This window comes from Oncorhynchus mykiss, chromosome 10 (assembly GCF_057628025.1).
Source record: "Oncorhynchus mykiss isolate SJ-2025 chromosome 10, ASM5762802v1, whole genome shotgun sequence".
In the NCBI taxonomy this organism is placed as follows: domain Eukaryota; kingdom Metazoa; phylum Chordata; class Actinopteri; order Salmoniformes; family Salmonidae; genus Oncorhynchus; species Oncorhynchus mykiss.
The window spans coordinates 85867720-85893532 of NC_143031.1; the positions used below are offsets into that span (position 1 = coordinate 85867720).

Sequence of the window (25813 nt, forward strand, 5' to 3'; positions counted from 1 at the left end):
CCCGAGCTGATAAGGTAACAATCTGTTGTTCTGAACAAGGCAGTTAACCCCACTGTTCCCCGGTAGGCCGTCATTGTAAATAAGAATTTGTTCTTAACTGACTTTCCTAGTTAAATAAATAAACGCTTACACAAAAAGAATATTTGTGAGAGACATTTTACAAACTCTTAAATTAAAGGCAACAAAATAAACATTCATATATGTTGTCTTCTGGCTCGTCCTCCTTATCAAAGGTTAGTAGTTCCGTCAACAATATGACGTTCCTCCCTTCTCTTTCCTCGTTGACTTCCGGGTCTGTAACCGATAGTCTACCCCACGGTATAAACCACGGACCCGCTACGGATCGGGAGGGAGTAACAGAGTAACGTGCCCACGGTGCACCTCCTTCAATAGACAATTCTATAAATTATTATTTCACGGGTCAGAGACGGCAGCGGAGGGACGCGCACTATCACACGCCCGCGCACACAGAGCGTTACCAGGGGGTCCTGTCAATCACAGAGCGAACGTGTGTGTGTGTGTGTGTGTGTGACCAACCGGGTGTGTGTGTATTGCTGTGTATTGTTGTGAAATTGTTAGATATTACTTGTTAGATATTACTGCACTGTTGGAGCTAGAAACACAAGCATTTCATTACACCGGCAATTACATCTGCTAAACATGTGTACGTGACCAATACATTTTTATTTGTATTTGACAGCACCTGGGCCTAACAAGGGTCTGAACTTGGACCTGTTGTAGACGAAATGCACCCTCTCCTAACCCGGTGGATTAGCGCCATGAGACGGGTTGAGAGACAGAAAACCCCGAACTACTAACGACCTACATACAGGTAAACTGGTCTTATCAATAGACTAGCTTTAACTGCGCAATTAGACGCTCAAACCCACGTTCTCCAAACATAAAATGTCGAAGTTACTCCGGACGTCAAAATTTGTCAACGTGTTGTTGTTTTTCCTGCTACTCTGCATTGTTTCGTCATCAGCATCTAGAACAGCTTCGACGCTCCGTGATTCTAATCTGGAACTCTTATCGGGACGGACGTGACAACATTCTAACTATAATTACATTCCGTCATTTGGTGTTTTGGTTTTTTGACGGTGGGTTGAGATCTGGTGACTGATATATGACCATTGGCGTATGGTTTACATGGGTTTTCATCTTCCTCAAAACACCATTCAGTGACCACTGGTGTCCTGTACGATGGGATGGGGGCATTCAAATCAAATCCAATGTTATTAATCACACGCGCCGAATGCAACAGGTGTTTTACGGTGAAATGCCCGAACCAACAATTCAGTTGAAAAAAAAAATACGGATAAGAAATAAAAGTAACAAGTAATTAAAGAGCAGCGGTAACATAACAATAGTGAGACTATATACAGGGGGGTACCGGTACAGAGTCAATGTGCGGTTAGTTGAGGTAATATGTACATGTAGGTAGAGTTAATTAAGTGACTATGCATAGATGACAACGACAGAGAGTAGCAGCTGCATTGAAGAAGGGGGGGGGGGTGCAATGCAAATAGTCTGAGTAGCCATTTGATTAGGTGTTCAGGAGTCCGATGTCTTGGGGATAGAAGCTGTTCAGAAGCATTGCCATCCATAGACATAGTAGCCAAAATAATGGCCTGCAACAGCAGCACGACCCCTAAGAACGAGGAGATGTTCATTGATTCGTTAACTCAGGAGCAACACCTGCTTTCAATATACTTTGTATCCGTCAATTACTCAAGTGTTTCCATTATGTTGGCAGTTACCAAGCTAGGCTTAGATTTCCCCTTCTCTTTACCCTCCCTGTCTATACCTTCCCTGTCTATACCCTCCCTGTCTATTCCCTCCCTGTCTATTCCCTCCCTGTCTATACCCTCCCTGTCTATACCCTCTGTTGGCAGTTACCAAGCTAGGCTTAGATTTCCCCTTCTCTATACCCTCCCTGTCGTTACCCTCCCTGTCTATTCCCTCCCTGTCTATACCCTCTGTTGGCAGTTACCAAGCTAGGCTTAGATTTCCCCCTCTCTATACCCTCCCTGTCGTTACCCTCCCTGTCATTACCCGCCCTGTCTATTCCCTCCCTGTCTATACCCTCCCTGTCTATACCCTCTGTTGGCAGTTACCAAGCTAGGCTTAGATTTCCCCTTCTCTATACCCTCCTTGTCGTTACCCTCCCTGTCTATTCCCTCCCTGTCTATACCCTCTGTTGGCAGTTACCAAGCTAGGCTTAGATTTCCCCCTCTCTTTACCCTCCCTGTCGTTATCCTCCCTGTCTATACCCTCCCTGTCGTTATCCTCCCTGTCTATACCCTCCCTGTCTATACCCTCCCTGTCTCTACCCTCCCTGTCTATACCCTCCCTGTCTATACCCTCCCCTCCCTGTCTATACCCTCCCTGTCGTTACCCTCCCTGTCTTTACCCTCCCTGTCTATACCCTCCCTGTCTCTACCCTCCCTGTCGTTACCCTCCCTGTCTATACCCTCCCTGTCTCTACCCTCCCTGTCGTTACCCTCCCTGTCGTTACCCTCCCTGTCTCTACCCTCCCTGTCTATACCCTTCCTCCCTGTCTCGACCCTCCCTGTCTATACCCTCCCTGTCTATACCCTCCCTCTCTATACCCTCCCTGTCTTTACCCTCCCTGTCTATACCCTCCCTGTCTATACCCTCCCTGTCATTACCCTCCCTGTCTTTACCCTCCCTGTCTATACCCTCCCTGTCTCTACCCTCCCTGTCGTTACCCTCCCTGTCTCTACTCTCCCTGTCTCTACCCTCCCTGTCTATACCCTCCCTGTCTATACCCTCCCTGTCTATACCCTCCCTGTCTATACCCTCCCTGTCTATACCTTCCCTGTTGTTACCCTCCCCTCCCTGTCGTTACCCTCCCCTCCCTGTCGTTACCCTCCCTGTCTATACCCTCCCTGTCTATACCCTCCCTGTCTCTACCCTCCCTGTCTATACCCTCCCCCTCTATACCCTCCCTGTCTATACCCTCCCTGTCTATACCCTCCCTGTCGTAATTAAAGTGAGAGGAAGTCGTGTGAAGAGACACACACACACTCAGAGGAAGGCGTACACACAGGCCATCTAGGGAGGTCCGTTTCATTTAGCTCTCTGCAGAGCACCGTGGGGTTCAAAGGTTATTCAGTCACACAAATCCTATTACCTCTCCTTCTGTAGACCGGAGGCCCAGTCCTGAACCCCACAACCAGATGAAAGCGAGAGAATGTTCTGTCCGTTTCTATACACCTCCCCCCCCCCCCCCTTCGCATCCCTCAACACGTGTTATCGCGCATTACATTATCAATGAATGAAATATATTTGCATTGACGTATAGGGACCGGGCATCCTTTCACAATACAACATTATCCATCATGATAATCACAACTCTTACAATCAATCACCGTAAAGAAACAAGAAGAAGTTGTGGGGGGGGGGGGGGGGGGGGCGCGCGCATTTGATTTAGTCAAAGTAAATAATTGATTGTTTGGCTAAATCGAAGAACTTAAAATACACGACATAGACTATATTACGGGCTACTTTCAGTAATACGTAATGGGTTTATAACGGTGTCATGAATGCAGTGACGCGACGTTGTTAAAGACCGGCACAAATGAATAGGCCAGTTAGAAGCGAGGGGGGCCTATAATAACACATCGTATTACGTGACAGGCCTTAACCACGCCTGTTAGTACAGTTAGTACCTGACGCCCCTTTACGCGTGGCGTCGTAAATAATGAGCACCATTTTGGAATGTCTATACACGTCATAGTAATGACAACAAAAAAACGGACGTTTGTATCAAAATGTCACCTCAGCGGGTTTCCGGTATGGAATTGATGCGCGTGAGGTTCGATCGCCTTGTTCTTCTGTGTTGCCGTAGTTTAACATAAAAACCCACAGTTAAGACAACCCTGTTGGTTTTTATGAATATCCTGAACCAATATTAATTTAGGAGGAAGGGGGGGGGAAACGACGGTTAGACTGGTTTCACTTAAACTCACTATATGTCTTTAGTGGTATCAATAGAATCGAAGGGGGTTTCTGTAAAGTTGGAGTAGGTAGGCCTAGTTTGAGTTTAAAAAAATGCAGATATTTATTTAGATAATCAACCGTCGTTTAGAACCCAGATAATATATATTGATAACTATTACTAATATAACTAATCGATAACTATTGCTAATGTTGGCGCTGTTTACCACCCCCCCCCCCCCCCCCCCAAAAAAAAATAGATTGCAACGGAAAAAACACCTCAGACCACAAGAGAAGTAGGAACTTCGATCAGTTGTTGCAGATGTGTGTTTGTTACGAGCATGCAAATTCAAGAATTTAAAATTAGACTATTTTAAATGTTATAAAAAGTGCAACCCGGAAGGCAAGACAACAACACGTGCATCATTTTTTTTTTTGTTTGGCCAGTATAAATATGTCTAGACTAGAGGCTATGTTAAAACACGCAATGGCGACACTATCAGACATTTTCACATTTTCCCAAACATACTTTTAAAAAAAAAAATATATATATATATTAAGCAACGAATCGAAAATGAACTGATGTCTGTTATAGCTAATATGTATTCCCTCTGAATCAACACAATAGGATTTATACACATTTAACTAGGGGGTCCTTTTGTTTTCTTTTTAAAACGTGTCAAACCTGTATATTATAATTTTTTTGTCATAATCTCGACATAATTTGAAGCATCAAAAAAAATTAAGTATAATTAGGAAGAGCTATTTGTAGCCTACATTCAAATGAATGATATGAAAAAGCCGAACCCGAGTCGGGGACCATGGTAACGCGTGAACACAGTAAACACGGTAAACCTTTCAGCAGATCGCGCTCTGGTTTAGAACGTAAATATTACAGTCGACAACAACAAGAGACTCAATATATTCCATGACACCAGTGAGGCGACTTGGTTAAAGAGTGTGTGTGTGTGTGTGCGTGCCTGTGTGCGTGTGGCTTGCAGAGGCCCTTTCTCCACTGTTGCGTGCGTTTGTGTGTGAAGACAAGACCTTCACCCCACCCAATGAGCCTCTGTCCTCTCCTCGACAGACTGCTGTGATTGATCCTGTATTTTGTACAGTGCATTGACACCATACACGTGGGTAATACTGACATAACAACCCCCCCCCCCCTCCCAATATGTGCTCATGTCCCCCCCCCCCCTCCCTATAAAATGGAGAAATACATATGAACAGATGCATAGATTAGATTAGCCGAGTTTGAGATTAACCGAACTAGATTAGCCACTTGTTCAGAATCCCAAAGTCATGTTTAACATCTGCCAAGTCATCCTAACAGCACACCTGTCGCAGGTCTGTCTTCTGTACGCGTCACGCGTCACGCGTCAAACACCTACTATACCGTCAAAAAAATAAAAAACAAACACACACGAATCGACTTCATAAAACACCGACTTTTATCATCTGCATATAACACAAGTCTGAACGTTACACAACGGCCTTAAAGCAATGCGGAATATATACAGGATGCATCAATTACTGAATTGAAGAACAGACCCAATGCAAACTATTAAGTAGCCTGACAACACTGACTGTATCTAGAGTCTGGCTGGTAGAAACGTCTCTTGGAGAATCTCTGCCTGCTCACCAAAAACATGTGCTACACGCGCCACTTAAAAAATATAGACCCCTTAATTTAAAAAAAGTTCAAACGGAAATCGAGTTAAATTACTTCAGAAAAAGTTATAGATTGAACGTCATTGAAAAAAAAAACTCACCCTGTTGGAAACTTCACATTGGAGAAAACTGAAGCCAAAGCTAAAAACGCATTCCTGTTTGACAATGATAATATCGTTGTGTGGTAATACTTCATCATTAGTAAGTCGCCTAAAAGCGTCAGGTCTATGAGAGTTGTTAGCATAGAGAGAAGCAGCCAGCGGCCCTTACCTACCTGCTCGTCCCGGCCTCAACACATGACCCTCGGCCTCTACTTCCATTCTGCTCCCGTTGGGCTTGGAGCTGGGCGGGGGAAGCGATGGATGTGTGGGGGGGGGGGTTGGGTGGGGGGGTGGGGGGGGTAGAAAGAACAAAAAACTTTTCTCTAACGCTTCCCCTCTTCCTCCTCTCTCCCTCCTCACACACTTTTTTTTTTTCCTTTCTCTCTTTTCTCTCTCTCGCAACAGTAACTTTTGGTGAGTTGTATAAAGGGGTGAAATAATTCGACCCTTCCGCTCCCTATTGCGACACTGCACAGGGCGCAGTGATCTGAGACTAAACACTTTAGGTGGAAAGGCCTTGGAGGGGAGCGTGAAATGATCACACCGAGAGGGAGTCAAAAGAGCCGCGCTCTCAATGTGCGCTCATGTCCCCCCCCCCCCCTCCTCCCCCTCTTTCTCTCTTTCACTCTCTCTCTCTTTCCTACACACGCACGAACGCACAACGAGACACACAATGGTATCAATATACACACACACACACACACACACTGGCACGTCACACGCACACACGTGCACCTGCAAGGCTGTGGTCCCCGCGCGCTTGCGCATCTGTCACGGAGTTCCACTTTACCAAACTACCCCCCCCCCCCCCATCTCTCTCTGTCTCTCACCAGCTTTCCCCATGATACTCTCTCTATCCAACGGCCAACGAACACAACGTTAAACACGACTCGTCGTTGAGTCGACTGCTTGTAGTAATGGCACAGACGAATGAATGACGGCAACAACTGTCTGTCATCCGGATCCTGCACTTTTAGGAAAAAAATAACCGATTTTGGGGTGGGGTGGGGGCACTGATCCTAGATCGGTACCTATAGGGGGGGAAACTTCTAGCTCTTCTCAGCGTCATCACCCACCTGTTGTTGTTAAAGCACGACAACTTTTGAGCCTCGATCCCCTTTGAGACTGTCGCCTAGTGGTTTATAAATACCTCAGACTACCTCTGACTACGTTATAGTGTTCTGATCTACAGGCACCGTGTGTGTGTGTGTGTGTGTGTGTGTGTGTGTGTGTGTGTGTGTGTGTGTGTGTGTGTGTGTGTGTGTGTGTGTGTGTGTGTGTGTGTGTGTGTGTGTGTGTGTGTGTGTGTGTTTATTAGGCGTATAGACTGTACCCTATGTTAACGTGCTGGTTAGTTTGGCTTTGAACTGAAGCCCGGTCCATGTCAGGAGAGGAAGAACTCAACGTATTATTAGGTATGTAAATCAACCATGACTTGGCCTTAGAGCAGCAACGAGAGAGTAGGGAGGCATCAGACAGACGTGTGTTTCTCTCTCTCTCTGTCTCTCTGTTTCTCTCTCTCTCCTCTACTCTGTCTCTTTCTCTCTCTCTCTCTGTCTCTCTGTCTCTCATTCTCTCTCTGTCTCTGTCTGTCTCTGTCTGTCTGTCTGTCTCTCTCTCTCTCTCTCTCTCTCTCTGTCTCTCTGTCTCTCATTCTCTCTCTGTCTCTCATTCTCTCTCTGTCTTTGTCTGTCTCTCTCTCCTCTCTCTCTCTCTGTCTCTCTCTCTCTCACTCTCACTCACTCTCTCTCTGGAAAACATCATCAGAGCGCTGGTCGGTTGGTAGTTCGGGTCCCAGGGTTCACGAGCGACACAGAGACAATTGAGTGCAGAACAAAGCGTTGAGACAGCGACCAATTTTACTCGCCTTGTCTCGCTCTGCTCCCCCCCCCCCCCCCCCCCCTCCGCGACCCTGACCCTTCTGCCTCCCGCGACAACGGGGCGGGCGAAACAAAACACGACATAAATAGCGACGTTTTGTCTTTTTTTTAAATGTATTTTATTCATAGTGACGTTTAAGAAGCCATTCACCAGAGCGCAATAAGACAGAAAATATATTGACTTGATGTCATTGTGACGTCGTTTCCTTGTCGTAAATACCGTGTAAAAATTTAAAAAAAAACACCTTGTAAAATATCGTTTTTTTTTGGTTTGTTGTTGTTGTTGTTTCAATATCAATTATTCATTCAATCAATAATTGTAAATAATTTAAATCAATAATCAAAATGAGTAATATTGTGACTGAGATGTGTGCATCGTGTTATACCAGACAGTTAAAACCTCTCTAAAGGCTGTTTAAACACCTTGCATGGATATTTATAAAGACATAAATAAGCACTTAAACACAATATTCAATTCACTCTTTCACTCTTACACAATATGCCCATACACTCAGAACCCTCCATTGGTGTCTTTGGCTCTGAAGTGACCTCTATTGGAGTTGTCTCCCTGAACAGAACAACAACATTAAAACAACCGTTATTCGGCCAACATAAAAAAACAGACAGGAGTTTGTGAAGTGCAAACAAACCGTCCGTTTCTTTCTCCGCCTAGTTTAGGAGAGGAGGATCATTTACGTTTATGATTTTATAGCGATGTCATTTCTACTTCTCGGCATAACAAAGCGCATGTTTATTTTATTTTTTTATTTTACCTTTATTTAAACTAGGCAAGTCAGTTTAAGAACAAATTCTTATTTTCAATGACGGCCTAGGAACAGTGGGTTAACTGTCGTAGGATATAGCAGAAGGACTAAAAGGGGGGGAACATATAAAATATCTTCGATTAAAATAATACACGGCCTAAAAACCCAATGCGTCAAAGTTGGAAAATATACTGATTATATTATTTTGTGAGAAGGAAAATATTTGTTGATAAAAGTCGGGTCTTAACAGCCTTATTAAAACGGTTTTACAGCGTTTGAATCTTTTCTCTCTGCAGGCCACACATATTAGTCATTTCTATAGGCCTTTATCCGAAAAACATACCAGGGATTTATTTTCAAACCATGAAAACATATAAGTGGTAATGTGTTAATAACTATTATTACTACCTATTCATTATTATTATTATTAGTACCATTATTATAGGGGTATATTTCGTTTTTGTTGCAATGATTTCGGATAACGAAACATGAAACAATTTCCTCTATAGTAAATAAATAAATAATACTTAAAACATCGTTTTTTTTTTATCAAACGCTACAACGAGGCAATAACTGAGTTTGCATCCATTTTTTTCTCATGTTCCTTCTGGGAGAAAGATCCTAAAATAAAATACTATTGGTGAGAGTAATACCCAATAACTGAACTGAATTTATAACCTATTTTAACGCCATATAATCATGGTCCCGATACATTCACGTTTTTCTTGATCGATCAAATCAAATTGTGTTTATGACGTGCGCCGAATACAAAATCCCACCGACAGGACCTTACCGGGAAACGCTTCCTTTACAAGCCCTTAAACCAACAATGCAGTTTTAAGAGAAAATACCTAGAGAAAGAAAATAAAAGTAATAAATAATTAAAGTGCAGCATTAAAATAACAATAGTGAGGTTTATGTAAAGTGCTGGATCTCCACTGCGCATTTGCTGTCTCAGTGTAATTTAGGCCGATTTTGGATCCAAAACAGTCGCCTACAGTAGCTATATCACATACAGATGAAACCCCTTCATTAATGTATTTAATGTAGGCCTGCGTATCATTCTACTTCATTAATGTATTTAATGTAGGCCTGCGTATCATTCTACTTCATTAATGTATTTAATGTAGGCCTGCATATCATTCTACTTCATTCATGTATTTAATGTAGGCCTGCGTATCATTCTACTTCATTAATGTATTTAATGTAGGCCTGCATATCATTCTACTTCATTCATGTATTTAATGTAGGCCTGCATATCATTCTACTTCATTCATGTATTTAATGTAGGCCTGCGTATCATTCTACTTCATTCATGTATTTAATGTAGGCCTGCGTATCATTCTACTTAATGCATTTAATGTAGGCCTGCACATCATTCTACTTCATTAGGACCACCTTTAGCCAGTAAATTCGCATTAGTTTGGGTGATATTAATTATTATTATTATTATTATTATTGTTTGTTGGTTTTCCTTTTATTTTTCTGGTTAATGAATGTGATTAGAGCGAGGCGGGGGTTGGGGTGGAAAGGGATATTGTTTCTGTGACCCCCCCGGTCTGACCGAGCGGAACCGGAAAGAATCGCATTAAGAGCGCGAGACAGAAGAACTAAAGGGAACAATTAGAAGAGAAACGTAAACAAAACAAATGCATACTTTGTTTGTTTGTGGGTCCTCGTCCGTCTCTGCGGCTTTCATCCAGCCGCCAGTCCTCAATATAAAGCGGTTTCAAAGGGGAAGTCTACACATGTTTTCGGTACCTACATTAACTTGCTAATGCAGCGCAATCATATCCTCAAACTGATACAGCCCAGCGGCAATGTACTCAATACATTTGTTGTGGTCGACAAAACATCACTTACACACTATAAACATATTGACTAATATATTATATAACATATAGGGTAATACTGTCTGAACCGTCTTTTTTCGGGATGTGAGGCCATTGTAATTTACAGAAGATGAAACACTATCTCTCTCTCACACACACACATACAGGCGCCTTCAGAGACTATTCATACCCCTCGATTTATTCCACATTTCGTTGTGTTACGACCTGAATTTAAAATTATATTGACTTTTGACACACACAATACCCCAATAATGACATCACAATACCCCAATAATGGCATCACAATACCCCAATAAAGACATCACAATACCCCCATAATGACAAAGTGAAAAACATGTTGTTGTTTTTTTAGACATGATTTTCAAATGTATTGAAAATGAAATACAGAAATGTCTTATTTACATAAGTATTTACAGCCCCCGAGTCAATATGTTGTAGAAGCACCTTTGGCAGCGATTACAGCTGTTGAGTCTTTCTGGATAAATATCTAAGAGCTTTGCAAACGTGGATTATTCTTATTAAAATTCTTCAAGCTCTGTCAAGTTTGTTGTTGATCATCGCTAGACAGCCATTTCCAAGTCTTGCCATAGATTTTCAAGACGATTTAAGTAAAAACTGTAACTAGGCAACTCAAGAACATTCGATTTCTTCTTGGTAAGCAACTCCAGTGTAGAATTGACCTTGTTTTGTAGATTATTGTCCTGCTGAAAGGTGAATTCCTCTCCCAGTGTCTGGTGTAAAAGCAGACTGAACCAGGTTTTCCTCTAGGATTTTGTCTGTTCTTAGCTCTGTTCTGTTTATTTTCATCCTGAAAAACTCGCCAGTATTTGCTGATGACAAGCATACCCATACCATGATGCAGCCACCACCATGCTTGAAAATAAGGAGGCAGTTACTCAGTGATGTGTTGTGTTGGATTTGCCCCAAACATGAGGCTTTGCATTTAGGCTAGAAAGTGTCTTCCTTTGTAGATGTTTTTTTTTTACATCCCCCTATATCCCCCAGTAGACCAGCCTATATCCCCCAGTAGACCAGCCTATATCCCCCAGTAGACCAGCCTATATCCCCCAGTAGACCAGCCTATATCCCCCAGTAGACCAGCCTATATCCCCCAGTAGACCAGCCTATATCCCCCAGTAGACCAGCCTATATCCCCCAGTAGGCCAGCCTATATCCCCCAGTAGACCAGCCTATATCCCCCAGTAAACCAGCCTACATCCCCCAGTAGGCCAGCCTATATCCCCCATTAGACCAGCCTATATCCCCCAGTAGACCAGCCTATATCCCCCAGTAGACCAGCCTATATCCCCAGTAGACCAGCCTATATCCCCAGTAGACCAGCCTACATCCCCCAGTAGACCAGCCTATATCCCCCTATATCCCCTTGTAGACCAGCCTATATCTCCTTGTAGACCAGCCTATATCCCCCAGTAGACCAGCCTATATCCCCCAGTAGACCAGCCTATATCCCCCAGTAGGCCAGCCTATATCCCCCAGTAGACCAGCCTATATCCCCCAGTAGACCAGCCTATATCCCCCAGTAGGCCAGCCTATATCCCCCATTAGACCAGCCTATATACCCAAGTAGACCAGCCTATATCCCCAGTAGACCAGCCTATATCCCCAGTAGACCAGCCTATATCCCCAGTAGACCAGCCTATATCCCCAGTAGACCAGCCTATATCCCCAGTAGACCAGCCTATATCCCCAGTAGGCCAGCCTATATCCCCAGTAGGCCAGCCTATATCCCCAGTAGACCAGCCTATATCCCCAGTAGACCAGAAAATATATCCCCCAGTAGACCAGCCTATATCCCCCAGTAGACCAGCCTATATCCCCAGTAGACCAGCCTATATCCCCAGTAGACCAGCCTATATCCCCCAGTAGACCAGCCTATATCCCCCAGTAGACCAGCCTATATCCCCCAGTAGACCAGCCTATATCCCCCAGTAGACCAGCCTATATCCCCCCAGTAGACCAGCCTATATCCCCCAGTAGACCAGCCCAACAGGGGTCTATCTCACCCACAGCTCCACAGTCGGCTAGCACAGGAAGTCCCCCGGTAGACCAGCCTATATCCCGCAGTAGACCAGCCTATATCCCCCAGTAGACCAGCCTATATCCCCCAGTAGACCAGTCTATATCCCCCAGTAGACCAGCCTATATCTCCCAGTAGACCAGCCCAACAGGGGTCTATCTCAGCCACAGCTCCACAGTCGGCTAGCACAGGAAGTCCCCCGGTAGACCAGCCTATATCCCCCAGTAGACCAGCCCAACAGGGGTCTATCTCAGCCACAGCTCCACAGTCGGCTAGCACAGGAAGTTCCCCAGTAGACCAGCCTATATCTCCCAGTAGACCAGCCTATATCCCCCAGTAGACCAGCCCAACAGGGGTCTATCTCAGCCACAGCTCCACAGTCAGCTAGCACAGGAAGTCCCCCAGTAGACCAGCCCAACAGGGGTCTATCTCAGCCACAGCTCCACAGTCGGCTAGCACAGGAAGTCTGGCCACTAGATTGAAAAGTGAGGAACGTTATTTATCCATGACACGTTTTGTGACACCACTCCGCACCGGGTCTATTTGTATGTAAAGGTAAACATCTTGCCGTGACCATTCGACAAGAGAGGACAAGGGTCTCCCGTGACTAGCTTTATACTCATGAGACACACACACACACACACTCCTGTCAATGTGGTTTTACTCACAGGAGACAAGACGTGTTGTGCAGGCATTGTTGGTGTGTGTGTGTGTGTGTGTGTGTGTGTGTGTGTGTGTGTGTGTGTGTGTGTGTGTGTGTGACGGACGAGCGGGCGGGCGGGAGGACGGACGGACGGACAAAGATCGCACAATACACAGACAACAAAGACTGGTCCTCAGTCTAGAGACCAAAGAATGGTCCTCAGTCTAGAGACCTCAGTCCTCAGTCTAGAGACCAAAGAATGGTCCTCAGTCTAGAGACCAAAGAATGGTCCTCAGTCTAGAGACCAAAGAATGGTCCTCAGTCTAGAGACCAAAGAATGGTCCTCAGTCTAGAGACCAAAGAATGGTCCTCAGTCTAGAGACCAAAGAATGGTCCTCAGTCTAGAGACCAAAGAATTGTCCTCAGTCTAGAGACCAAATAATGGTCCTCAGTCCACAGACCAAAGAATGGTCCTCAGTCCACAGACCAAAGAATGGTCCTCAGTCTAGAGACCAAAGAATGGTCCTCAGTCCACAGACCAAAGAATGGTCCTCAGTCCACAGACCAAAGAATAGTCCTCAGTCCACAGACCAAAGAATAGTCCTCAGTCTAGAGACCAAAGAATGGTCCTCAGTCCACAGACCAAAGAATGGTCCTCAGTCCACAGACCAAAGAATAGTCCTCAGTCCACAGACCAAAGAATAGTCCTCAGTCTAGAGACCAAAGAATAGTCCTCAGTCTAGAGACCTCAGTCCTCAGTCTAGAGACCTCAGTCCTCAGTCTAGAGACCAAAGAATGGTCCTCAGTCTAGAGACCAAAGAATGTTCCTCAGTCCACAGACCAAAGAATGGTCCTCAGTCTAGAGACCAAAGAATAGTCCTCAGTCTAGAGACCTCAGTCCTCAGTCTAGAGACCATAGAATGGTCCTCCGTCTAGAGACCAAAGAATGGTCCTCAGTCTAGAGACCAAAGAATGGTCCTCAGTCTAGAGACCATAGAAGGGTCCTCAGTCCACAGATGAGTCCATCTAAATTATAATTATTGTTTGCTATCTTCTAAATTCTGTCCCACCTGACTTAACACACCTTTTAGGATGGCTTAGACTTCAGATTAGTATTTATTCGACACAAATGACAACAATCATGGGTCAAATGCTGCCCATATCAGAATAGCTTCTCCTGAAAATCCTTCTTTTTTTTCTCTCTCCCCTCTCCCAGGAATAGACAAGAGTCCTTCAAAAGTGCATGGACCACAGAACAACGCCCCCCCCCCCAAAAAAAAAACAACACAACACAACAGTACCCAGACACACTAAGCACCAATAAATGAGGACAATGATGTGCTTCTTATGGCTCCTTCTCTGTCTCCAATACGAATCCTTGTCAGGCAGAACCGACACTTTGGAATGTCTGATTGGAAATAACGGAAGACCACACACACACACACACACACACACACACAAAAAAATAAATGCTCTGGACGCTATTCCATCTTTACCAGGCCACTGGTTTGAATTGGCGCATATCTCCCGACGTTCAGCGCGTCTTTCACATCGAGGCATCTCCACCTAGAAACTATAACAGGTAAATAACGCTCAATAGATGGGACAGAAATCAGACAGCCGCATCGCAATTTACCTGGAGGTATTGGGAGGTATTCTGACCTGCATCTCATAGAGAGACAGAGAGAGAGACGGAGGGGGAGAGACGGAGAGAGGGGGAGAGAGAGAGAGAGAGACAGAGGGAGAGACAGAGACGGAGGGGGAGAGAGAGAGAGAGAGAGAGAGAGAGAGGGGGAGAGACGGAGGGGGAGAGACGGAGAGAGAGAGAGAGAGAGAGAGGGGGAGAGACGGAGAGACAGAGAGGGGGAGAGGGAGAGACGGAGAGACAGAGAGAGAGAGGGGGAGAGAGAGAGATGGAGAGACAGAGACAGAGAGAGAGGGGAGAGAGAGACAGAGAGAGAGGGGGAGAGACAGAGAGAGAGAGACAGAGAGACAGAGAGAGAGACAGAGAGAGAGACAGAGAGGGAGAGTCCCGTCCCCCTCGGTATGCTCACCAAAGCAAAACTAGTGCGGGGTGGATGGGATGCGACGACGGGGGACCGAGGGGGGGTTAGGTTGGGGTTTCGGATGGGGACGGGGAAAGGTAGGTTAACCTTTTGTAGGAAAACAATCTGGCGTGATGGCCTTTTCCTGGCTGTGCCTGTGCTCTGACACGCATGGGAACCCCACCTAGAAATCAGATGGCATTCAAACTCGGGATTCTCTAGAATATCAAACTATTCTCTAGACTACCGGAGAACGCAGCTCAACGTATGATGGCAGGGCCTCTACGGAGAAATAAGACGAGGACAAATGTCACAATATACAACATGTAGGCTGTAGTCAATAAACACATCTGGAGATATAGGGGGCCATTTATATCTATGATAGCCTATCATTTTACATTCTCGTCAATTTTACATTCCCCCCTCCCCCATAGCAAATGTCCCTGTAGTGAACATTTTCACATTTTTAAAGCCCATTTAATTCAGCAGGTCATTGATGTTGATGACAGGATGTACATCTGTTCAGTTAGTTATCTCCGTTTACTGATCGTGGTTTACCTCTTTGTCTTTCTGCCTGTTGCTGCACGCATCAGCCAACCGGACCCGAATATTAACGATGGTGTACGCTAAATCAACTGTTAAATCAAATGTGACGCTTTTGTAGCAGTATTGTTGATATTTAAAAACGAAGTAGCTCCAAACACTCGACCGGTGACTGCATCTCTCAAGCCATGGCATGTTTGGATACCGGTGCGCAATCTTTTCCGTACAAGGCCCAACACAGTCTCACTATCAATTCGTGCATATATGTACAAAATGCATTTCAGCAAATTTCGTGCGTTTTTGTGGCTTAATTCGTGAGAAAAGACACGAATTTATGTGCTGCTTAATTTGTGTTGGATGTGAGGCTGGGCTGACAGAACATACTGCGGGGAAAATTACGCGAAAATGGTGCACCCGAGCTCCGTACAGGGGAAGGCAGATCAACAAGCATAAACAACCGTAGGACAGCACAACAAGGTGAGTCCAAAAAAATGTATTGTATGCTTCTGCATCAAGTATGTAATATGTCAAGGAGATATGTATACTGTAGGTAACAAAGTAATACTAAGTGTAGGTTGTATAGAAGGTGTTAGTAGCCCATGTACCTCACCCTAATAATTTGGTAGGTGGTGGTGGTGGTGGTGGTGGCGAACTTGACAACTAGTGTCCAAACAAACATCACAAAACATTGATACAAAAAAAAATCACTTTGTGGGGTAAATTGTACCACCACCCAAAAGGGTGTTTTGGAGACTGGGAAGGCAGAGGGACATGTGCTCTGTCTTCACAGGTAGAGCCACTATTTATCACCTACCTGCCAGACGTGTATTTTGGAGACTGGGAGGGCAGAGGGACATGTGCTCTGTCTTCCCAGGTAGAGCCTCTATTTATCACCTACCTGCCAGACGTGTATTTTGGAGACTGGGAGGGCAGAGGGACATGTGCTCTGTCTTCCCAGGTAGAGCCTCTATTTATCACCTACCTGCCAGACGTGTATTTTGGAGACTGGGAGGGCAGAGGGACATGTGCTCTGTCTTCACAGGTAGAGCCCCTATTTATCACCTACCTGCCAGACGTGTATTTAGGAGACTGGGAAGGCATAGGGACATGTGCTCTGTCTTCACAGGTAGAGCCCCTATTTATCACCTACCTGCCAGACGTGTATTTTGGAGACTGGGAGGGCAGAGGGACATGTGCTCTGTCTTCCCAGGTAGAGCCTCTATTTATCACCTACCTGCCAGACGTGTATTCCTGATGTTCTTCTTTGCTTTTAACCTTTAACTTTGGATCGCTTCCTGTTTAGACAAAATGAAACCTAGACAAGAAGATAATGGGTGTACTATAGCCTAGGCCTAGCTACACTAAATAAGGTTTAACCCCCCCCCCCCCCATTATTCTGTTAGCATATTAACAATGTCAATCAAATCATTGATATATCAAGGCTCCTGGAGGGTCCTTTAGGGGTTCTTTAAATTCAAACTGGGGGGGGGGGGGGAACACATTCTTCAAAGAACCCCCATTAATGGTTCCTCAAAAAAACAAACTTTTGGGGGGTAAATATTTGTCCCCCTCATAATTATAAATAATAATCAGCATAACAATAACAATAATAACAACAACAATAATAACAACAACAATAATAACAATATCAATAACAACAACAATAACAACAACAATAATAACAAAATCAATAACAACAACAACAATAACAACAACAATAATAATAACAATAATAATAATAACAACAACAATAATAATTACAACAATAACAATATCAATAACAACAACAATAATAACAACAACAATAATAATAATAACAAAAATAATAATAACAACAACAACAACAACAACAACAACAATAATAATAATAATAATAATAATAATATTAACAAAAATAATAACAATAACACCAATATTTTAGTTGTCGGTGTTTATTATGATTTTAGTGGCAAAGCAGAATTCATAAAATCGTAAAAATGAGGTAAACTCCCAGCCCCAAGTTCAGTAGGTCTGTCGTGTTGATGTTGATGTGTTGATATGTCATCTATAGGCCGTCCGTAGACAGAATACTATGGCAGAGCCTGGTGACCAAATAGGTTTCCTGTTATATTCATCAGAGGCGTATGGAGGGGGAAGTCTGTGAATACAAAACATAAATAATTATACAAAATAATTAACAAAATATGCATATTTGTTCGTTTTTTTTTTGTGTGGTAAAAATGATGTGAATGAAAAACTGTTTTCACACCTTGTCCGTAATGAAAAGGACTCTGGGATCTTCATTGAACGGGGACGAGGAAAAATGGCTGCTGTGACTGAGTCCTGGAAGGTTCTAGAGAGACCGTTCATTACAATCCACTGTAGATGATGCCGTATAACATTATGAGACAAACTAATACCGATTGTACCGTTGTGTGTCTGCTGGTCAGTATACCCGTAGACACAGGCAGACACATACGGTGCATTCGGAAAAGTATTCAGACCTCTTACACTTTATCCACATTTTTCTACGTTACAGCCTTGTTCTAAAATGGATTAAATTAAACATTTTCCTCATCAATCTACACACAATACCCCATAATGACATCACAATACCCCATAATGACATCACAATACCCCGTAATGACATCACAATACCCCATAATGACATCACAATACCCCATAATGACATCACAATACCCCAATAATCACAAAGCGAAAACAGTTTTTTTTTGAAATTTTAGCAAATGTATAAAAACAAATATCAAACCTTCTTTACGTATGTATTCAGACCCTTTGCTATGAGACTCTAAATTGAGCTCAGGTACAACCTGTTTCCATTGATCATCCATGAGATGTTTCTACAACTTGATTGGAGTCCACCTGTGGTAAATTCAATTGATTGGACGTGATTTGAAAAGGCACACAGTTAACTGTGCAGGTCAGAGGAAAAACCAAGCCAAGAGGTCGAAGGAATTGTCCGTAGAGCTCAGAGACAGGATTGTGTCAAGGCATAGATCCGAGAAAGGGTACCAAAACATTTCTGCATCATTGAAGGTCCCCAAGAACACAGTGGCCTCCATCATTCTTAAATGGAAGAAGTTTGGAACCACCAAGACTCCATAGAGCTGGTTGCCCGGCCAAACTGAGCAATCGGGGAAGGGCCTTGGTCAGGGAGATGACCAAGAACCCAATGGTCCCTTTGACAGAGCTCCAGAGTTCCTCTGTGGAAACGGGAGAACCTTCCAGAAGGACAACCATCTCTGCAGCACTCCACCAATCAGGCCTTACGTCTAGAGGAAACCTGGCACCATCCCTACGGTGAAGGAAGGTGGTGGCAGCATCATGCTGCGGGGATGATTTTCAAGCGGCAGGGAACTGGGAGACTAGTCAGGATCGAGGGGAAAGATGAACGGAGCAAAGTACAGAGAGCTCCTTGATGAAAACCTGCTTCAGAGCGCTCAGGACCTCAGACTGGGGTGAAGGTTGACACAGCCAAGTATTTTTCAGTGCCAAGAAACCTACAGTTATTTTTAAATTTATTTTATTTAACCAGGCAAGTCAGTTAAGAACAAATTCTTATTTGCAATGGCTGCCTGCCTTGGTCAAACCCCAGAATGACGCTGGGCCAATTGTGTCTCCACCCTATGAGACTCCCAATCACGGTCGGGTTGTGATACAGCCTAGAAATTGAAACAGGGTCTGTAGTGACATCTCTAGCACTGAGTTAGGATCTTTGAAGAACCCTTGTTTTTAAAAAACAAACTGATATTTATAGGGGTTTAATGTGATATGAATAGTAGTATAGAATAGTCTATGATAAATATTAATAAATTTATCAACGGTGACGTTATATTAAACATGAAGACTCCACATATATTTTAGGGCGACATTAAATCAAAGTTTACTAGGCTACTGTAGACCGTTCATCAAAATGTCTCGACACTGTCTGAACGCAGACTCGGCACATTCGGCTCCCTGGGAAAGGTCACGGTTGGCCCAAACCATTTCTCTCTCGACAACCCCGGAAGTGGTTAGCGTGCGAGCAAAGTCCTCTCGTGAGTCCTGCTAAGTTATAAACAGGTGAGTTGATTTTCATCCGTTGGAACCAACGAGATATGTGCATGTACATTTTTTTTTGTTGCCGTAGTAAAGAGAACCGGAGAGGTGCCGGTTGAGTGTGAATCCGTCGCGAGAGTGCTTTGTTTACATACCGTCGGCATTTCATAAACACGTGGGGTGCACAGAGACCGATGCTAACATATTAGCCAACTACACGTTCGATAGCATCAAACTAATTTAATAAGTAAGTCCGCATGTCGTAACTGAAATTACAGGCTAGTTGAACATCACGTTGTATAACATTTCCGTTCAGATGTCCCACTTTTAGTGTTAGTGGATGTTTAGTAGAGGTTTGTTAGCCAGTTAGCTAGCTAGTATGTGAGCATGCCTTGTTATGTTGTACCTGTCAAACCTGGCTGTTTGTTGTAGCCGGTAACGTTAGATGGCCATGTTTACAGTACATACAGGTTTAGTAGTAACCTGTGGGCCAGTCTGCTTCAGGACTCTCACCAAAATCTGGGGTCCGGGCTACACGTGTTAATGTTGTGTGTCTGTATCCCACAATGTGCCTTTATTGGCAAGTTTACTGACAAGCTCGTTGTGTTCCGTTTTGTAACCAGTTATACACGGACTGCAGTCGTCAAAAATCACATATGTATAATCATGTTTCAACAGCAGAGATGTCATATGTATTGAAACAGACTATTCTGTTCTGTTTCTGAAATCCGTTTGGCCGTTTGTTATTGTGTTAGCGAAGCCACTTGGGCCGTTCCCATGTAACGCTCTTAAAGAGGGACACCTGAAGCCGTCTTCTCCCCGCTCCAGAGATTCACAGGTGGGCCACGTTAATGTCAGCTGTTTTCAGGTAGTTCAGGAGGCTGGACAGATCTGGTCACCAGGTAGTTTAGGTGGCTGGACAGATCTGGTCACCAGGTAGTTCAGGAGGCTGGACAGATCTGGTCACCAGGTAGTTCAGGTGGCTGGACAGATCTGGTCACCAGGTAGTTCAGGAGGCTGGACAGATCTGGTCACCAGGTAGTTCTGCTGGCTGGACAGATCTGGTCACCAGGTAGTTCAGGTGGCTGGACAGATCTGGTCACCAGGTAGTTCAGGAGGCTGGACAGATCTGGTCACCAGGTAGTTCAGGAGGCTGGACAGATCTGGTCACCAGGTAGTTCAGGTGGCTGGTGTTAATGTCAGCTGTTTTCAGGTAGTTCAGGAGGCTGGACAGATCTTGTCACCAGGTAGTTCAGGAGGCTGGACAGATCTGGTCACCAGGTAGTTCATGTTCAGGTGGCTGGACAGATCTGGTCACCAGGTAGTTCAGGTTCAGGTGGCTGGACAGATCGGGTCACCAGGTAGTTCAGGAGGCTGGGCATATCGGGTCACCAGGTAGTTCAGGTGGCTGGGCATATCGGGTCACCAGGTAGTTCATGTTCAGGTGGCTGGACAGATCTGGCCACCAGGTAGTTCAGGTGGCTGGACAGATCTGGTCACCAGGTAGTTCATGTTCAGGTGGCTGGACAGATCTGGTCACCAGGTAGTTCAGGTGGCTGGACAGATCTGGTCACCAGGTAGTTCAGGTGGCTGGACAGATCTGGTCACCAGGTAGTTCAGGTGGCTGGACAGATCTGGTCACCAGGTAGTTCATGTTCAGGTGGCTGGACAGATCTGGTCACCAGGTAGTTCATGTTCAGGTGGCTGGACAGATCTGGTCACCAGGTAGTTTGTGTTCAGGTGGCTGGACAGATCTGGTCACCAGGTAGTTCAGCTGGCTGGACAGATCTGGTCACCAGGTAGTTCAGGTGGCTGGACAGATCTGGTCACCAGGTAGTTTGTGTTCAGGTGGCTGGACAGATCTGGTCACCAGGTAGTTCAGGTGGCTGGACAGATCTGGTCACCAGGTAGTTCAGGTGGCTGGACAGATCTGGTCACCAGGTAGTTCAGGTGGCTGGACAGATCTGGTCACCAGGTAGATCAGGTGGCTGGACAGATCTGGTCACCAGGTAGTTCAGGTGGCTGGACAGATCTGGTCACCAGGTAGTTCAGGAGGCTGGACAGATCTGGTCACCAGGTGGTTTGTGTTCAGGAGGCTGGACAGATCTGGTCACCAGGTAGTTCAGGAGGCTGGACAGATCTGGTCACCAGGTGGTTCAGGAGGCTGGACAGATCTGGTCACCAGGTAGTTCAGGAGGCTGGACACATCTGGTCACCAGGTGGTTTGTGTTCAGGAGGCTGGACAGATCTGGTCACCAGGTAGTTCAGGAGGCTGGACAGATCTGGTCACCAGGTAGTTCATGTTCAGGAGGCTGGACAGATCTGGTCACCAGTGGGTGATGTTAGTCAGCTGTGTTCAGGTGGGTGATGTTAGTCCGCTGTGTTCAGGTAGTTCAGGTGGGTGATGTTAGTCAGCTGTGTTCAGGTGGGTGATGTTAGTCAGCTGTGTTCAGGTAGTTCAGGTGGGTGATGTTAGTCAGCTGTGTTCAGGTGGGTGATGTTAGTCCGCTGTGTTCAGGTAGTTCAGGTGGGTGATGTTAGTCAGCTGTGTTCAGGTGGGTGATGTTAGTCAGCTGTGTTCAGGTGGGTGATGTTAGTCCGCTGTGTTCAGGTGGGTGATGTTAGTCCGCTGTGTTCAGGTGGGTGATGTTAGTCAGCTGTGTTCAGGTGGGTGATGTTAGTCAGCTGTGTTCAGGTGGGTGATGTTAGTCCGCTGTGTTCAGGTAGTTCAGGTGGGTGATGTTAGTCAGCTGTGTTCAGGTAGTTCAGGTGGGTGATGTTAGTCAGCTGTGTTCAGGTGGGTGATGTTAGTCAGCTGTGTTCAGGTGGGTGATGTTAGTCAGCTGTGTTCAGGTGGGTGATGTTAGTCAGCTGTGTTCAGGTGGGTGATGTTAGTCAGCTGTGTTCAGGTAGTTCAGGTGGGTGATGTTAGTCAGCTGTGTTCAGGTAGTTCAGGTGGGTGATGTTAGTCAGCTGTGTTCAGGTGGGTGATGTTAGTCAGCTGTGTTCAGGTGGGTGATGTTAGTCAGCTGTGTTCAGGTAGTTCAGGTGGGTGATGTTATTCAGCTGTGTTCAGGTGGGTGATGTTAGTCAGCTGTGTTCAGGTGGGTGATGTTAGTCAGCTGTGTTCAGGTAGTTCAGGTGGGTGATGTTAGTCAGCTGTGTTCAGGTGGGTGATGTTAGTCAGCTGTGTTCAGGTGGGTGATGTTAGTCAGCTGTGTTCAGGTGGGTGATGTTAGTCCGCTGTGTTCAGGTGGGTGATGTTAGTCAGCTGTGTTCAGGTAGTTCAGGTGGGTGATGTTAGTCAGCTGTGTTCAGGTAGTTCAGGTGGGTGATGTTAGTCAGCTGTGTTCAGGTGGGTGATGTTAGTCAGCTGTGTTCAGGTGGGTGATGTTAGTCAGCTGTGTTCAGGTGGGTGATGTTAGTCAGCTGTGTTCAGGTAGTTCAGGTGGGTGATGTTAGTCAGCTGTGTTCAGGTAGTTCAGGTGGGTGATGTTAGTCAGCTGTGTTCAGGTGGGTGATGTTAGTCAGCTGTGTTCAGGTGGGTGATGTTAGTCAGCTGTGTTCAGGTAGTTCAGGTGGGTGATGTTAGTCAGCTGTGTTCAGGTGGGTGATGTTAGTCAGCTGTGTTCAGGTGGGTGATGTTAGTCAGCTGTGTTCAGGTGGGTGATGTTAGTCAGCTGTGTTCAGGTGGGTGATGTTAGTCAGCTGTGTTCAGGTAGTTCAGGTGGGTGATGTTAGTCAGCTGTGTTCAGGTGGGTGATGTTAGTCAGCTGTGTTCAGGTGGGTGATGTTAGTCCGCTGTGTTCAGGTGGGTGATGTTAGTCAGCTGTGTTCAGGTAGTTCAGGTGGGTGATGTTAGTCCGCTGTGTTCAGGTGGGTGATGTTAGTCAGCTCTGTTCAGGTAGTTCAGGTGGGTGATGTTAGTCAGCTGTGTTCAGGTGGGTGATGTTAGTCAGCTGTGTTCAGGTGGGTGATGTTAGTCAGCTGTGTTCAGGTGGGTGATGTTAGTCAGCTGTGTTCAGGTAGTTCAGGTGGGTGATGTTAGTCAGCTGTGTTCAGGTAGTTCAGGTGGGTGATGTTAGTCAGCTGTGTTCAGGTGGGTGATGTTAGTCAGCTGTGTTCAGGTGGGTGATGTTAGTCAGCTGTGTTCAGGTGGGTGATGTTAGTCAGCTGTGTTCAGGTAGTTCAGGTGGGTGATGTTAGTCAGCTGTGTTCAGGTAGTTCAGGTGGGTGATGTTAGTCAGCTGTGTTCAGGTGGGTGATGTTAGTCAGCTGTGTTCAGGTGGGTGATGTTAGTCAGCCGTGTTCAGGTGGTTTTCACCTCTCCAGTCCCCTACAGTATCAGGACATAATGAGTCATGAATCACCCTGGGCTGCTGGTAGAAACCCTCCAGACTTTTCAGATGATCTGTCACACACCCGACCGTTGATCAGGAGATAACGATTAACACTGAAATGTAAAGGAATCCCCCCCCACCCCCCATCTTCTCTCCACACACACACCTAATCATTTCTCTGTCCTAGGTCTCTTCTCTCCACACACACACCTCATCATTTCTCTGTCCTAGGTCTCTTCTCTCCACACACACACCTCATCATTTCTCCGTCCTAGGTCTCTTCTCTCCACACACACACCTCATAATTTCTCTGTCCTAGGTCTCTTCTCTCCACACACACACCTCAACGTTTCTCCGTCCTAGGTCTCTTCTCTCTCTCACACACACACACACACACACACACACACACACACACACACACACACACACGCTCTGTCCTCTATCCTTATTCCCTGGGTGGCAGTCTGTGAGCGGTCAGCGTGGCGTTTCCAGGGCAATGGCGGTCTAGGAGCCAATCATCTCTGGCCATCATGGCACAGATACGCAGCACTGGCCAGGGCAATGGACCTCACAACCCCTTTCCCTCTCTCTCTTACACACACACACACACACACACACACACACCACCTGACATTGAGCACAAATAGGTGACAGGAGGTTGGGTGGAGTTTACATTAGTTTGATGGTAATGAGTAGGGTGGAGTTTACATTAGTTTAGATGATAATGAGTAGGGTGGAGTTCACATTAGTTTTGATGATAATGAGCAGGGTGGAGTTTACATTAGTTTTGATGATAATGAGCAGGGTGGAGTTTACATTAGTTTTGATGATAATGAGCAGGGTGGAGTTCACATTAGTTTGATGATAATGAGTTGGGTGGAGTTTACATTAGTTTGATGATAATGAGTAGGATGGAGTTCACATTAGTTTGATGATAATGAGTTGGGTGGAGTTTACATTAGTTTGATGATAATGAGTAGGATGGAGTTCACATTAGTTTTGATGATAATGAGCAGGGTGGAGTTCACATTAGTTTAGATGATAATGAGCAGGGTGGAGTTTACATTAGTTTGATGATAATGAGTTGGGTGGAGTTCACATTAGTTTGATGATAATGAGTAGGGTGGAGTTTGCAATTGGTTTGATGATAATGAGCAGGGTGGAGTTCACATTAGTTTGATGATAATGAGCAGGGTGGAGTTCACATTAGTTTGATGATAATGAGCAGGGTGGAGTTCACATTAGTTTGATGATAATGAGTTAGGTGGAGTTCACATTAGTTTGATGATAATGAGTAGGGTGGAGTTCACATTAGTTTGATGATAATGAGTTGGGTGGAGTTCACATTAGTTTGATGATAATGAGTAGGGTGGAGTTCACATTAGTTTGATGATAATGAGTTGGGTGGAGTTCACATTAGTTTGATGATAATGAGTAGGGTGGAGTTCACATTAGTTTGATGATAATGAGTTGGGTGGAGTTCACATTAGTTTGATGATAATGAGTTGGGTGGAGTTCACATTAGTTTGATGATAATGAGTTGGGTGGAGTTCACATTAGTTTGATGATAATGAGTAGGGTGGAGTTTGCAATTGGTTTGATGATAATGAGCAGGGTGGAGTTCACATTAGTTTGATGATAATGAGCAAGGTGGAGTTTACATTAGTTTAGATGATAATGAGCAGGGTGGAGTTCACATTAGTTTGATGATAATGAGCAGGATGGAGTTCACATTAGTTTGATGATAATGAGTTGGGTGGAGTTCACATTAGTTTGATGATAATGAGTAGGGTGGAGTTTGCAATTGGTTTGATGATAATGAGCAGGGTGGAGTTCACATTAGTTTGATGATAATGAGCAAGGTGGAGTTTACATTAGTTTAGATGATAATGAGCAGGGTGGAGTTCACATTAGTTTGATGATAATGAGTA

At 45.0% G+C, this 25813-nt stretch overlaps 1 protein-coding gene, 1 long non-coding RNA gene and 1 pseudogene across 3 annotated transcripts in view; 2 read left to right on the forward strand and 1 right to left on the reverse strand.

Annotated features, from left to right (window-relative positions):
- The window catches only part of pax5 (paired box 5), a 137033-nt gene extending 131076 nt beyond the window's left edge, over positions 1-5957 (reverse strand). The window contains 1 exon segment of the mRNA NM_001124682.1: positions 5911-5957. Coding sequence (NP_001118154.1) covers positions 5911-5957 — 47 coding nt within the window.
- LOC118936822 (uncharacterized) lies at positions 284-14260 on the forward strand. The gene is made up of 3 exons (XR_016483993.1): positions 284-540; positions 701-832; positions 14133-14260. It is a non-coding gene; the product is annotated as an uncharacterized LOC118936822 (long non-coding RNA).
- A 5218-nt stretch (positions 14261-19478) lies between these two features.
- LOC149980664 (uncharacterized) overlaps positions 19479-25813 on the forward strand; it is a 103225-nt pseudogene continuing 96890 nt past the window's right edge. The window contains exon 1 of the transcript XR_016484039.1: positions 19479-19566. The product of XR_016484039.1 is annotated as an uncharacterized LOC149980664 (transcript). The remainder of the gene's footprint in view (positions 19567-25813) is intronic.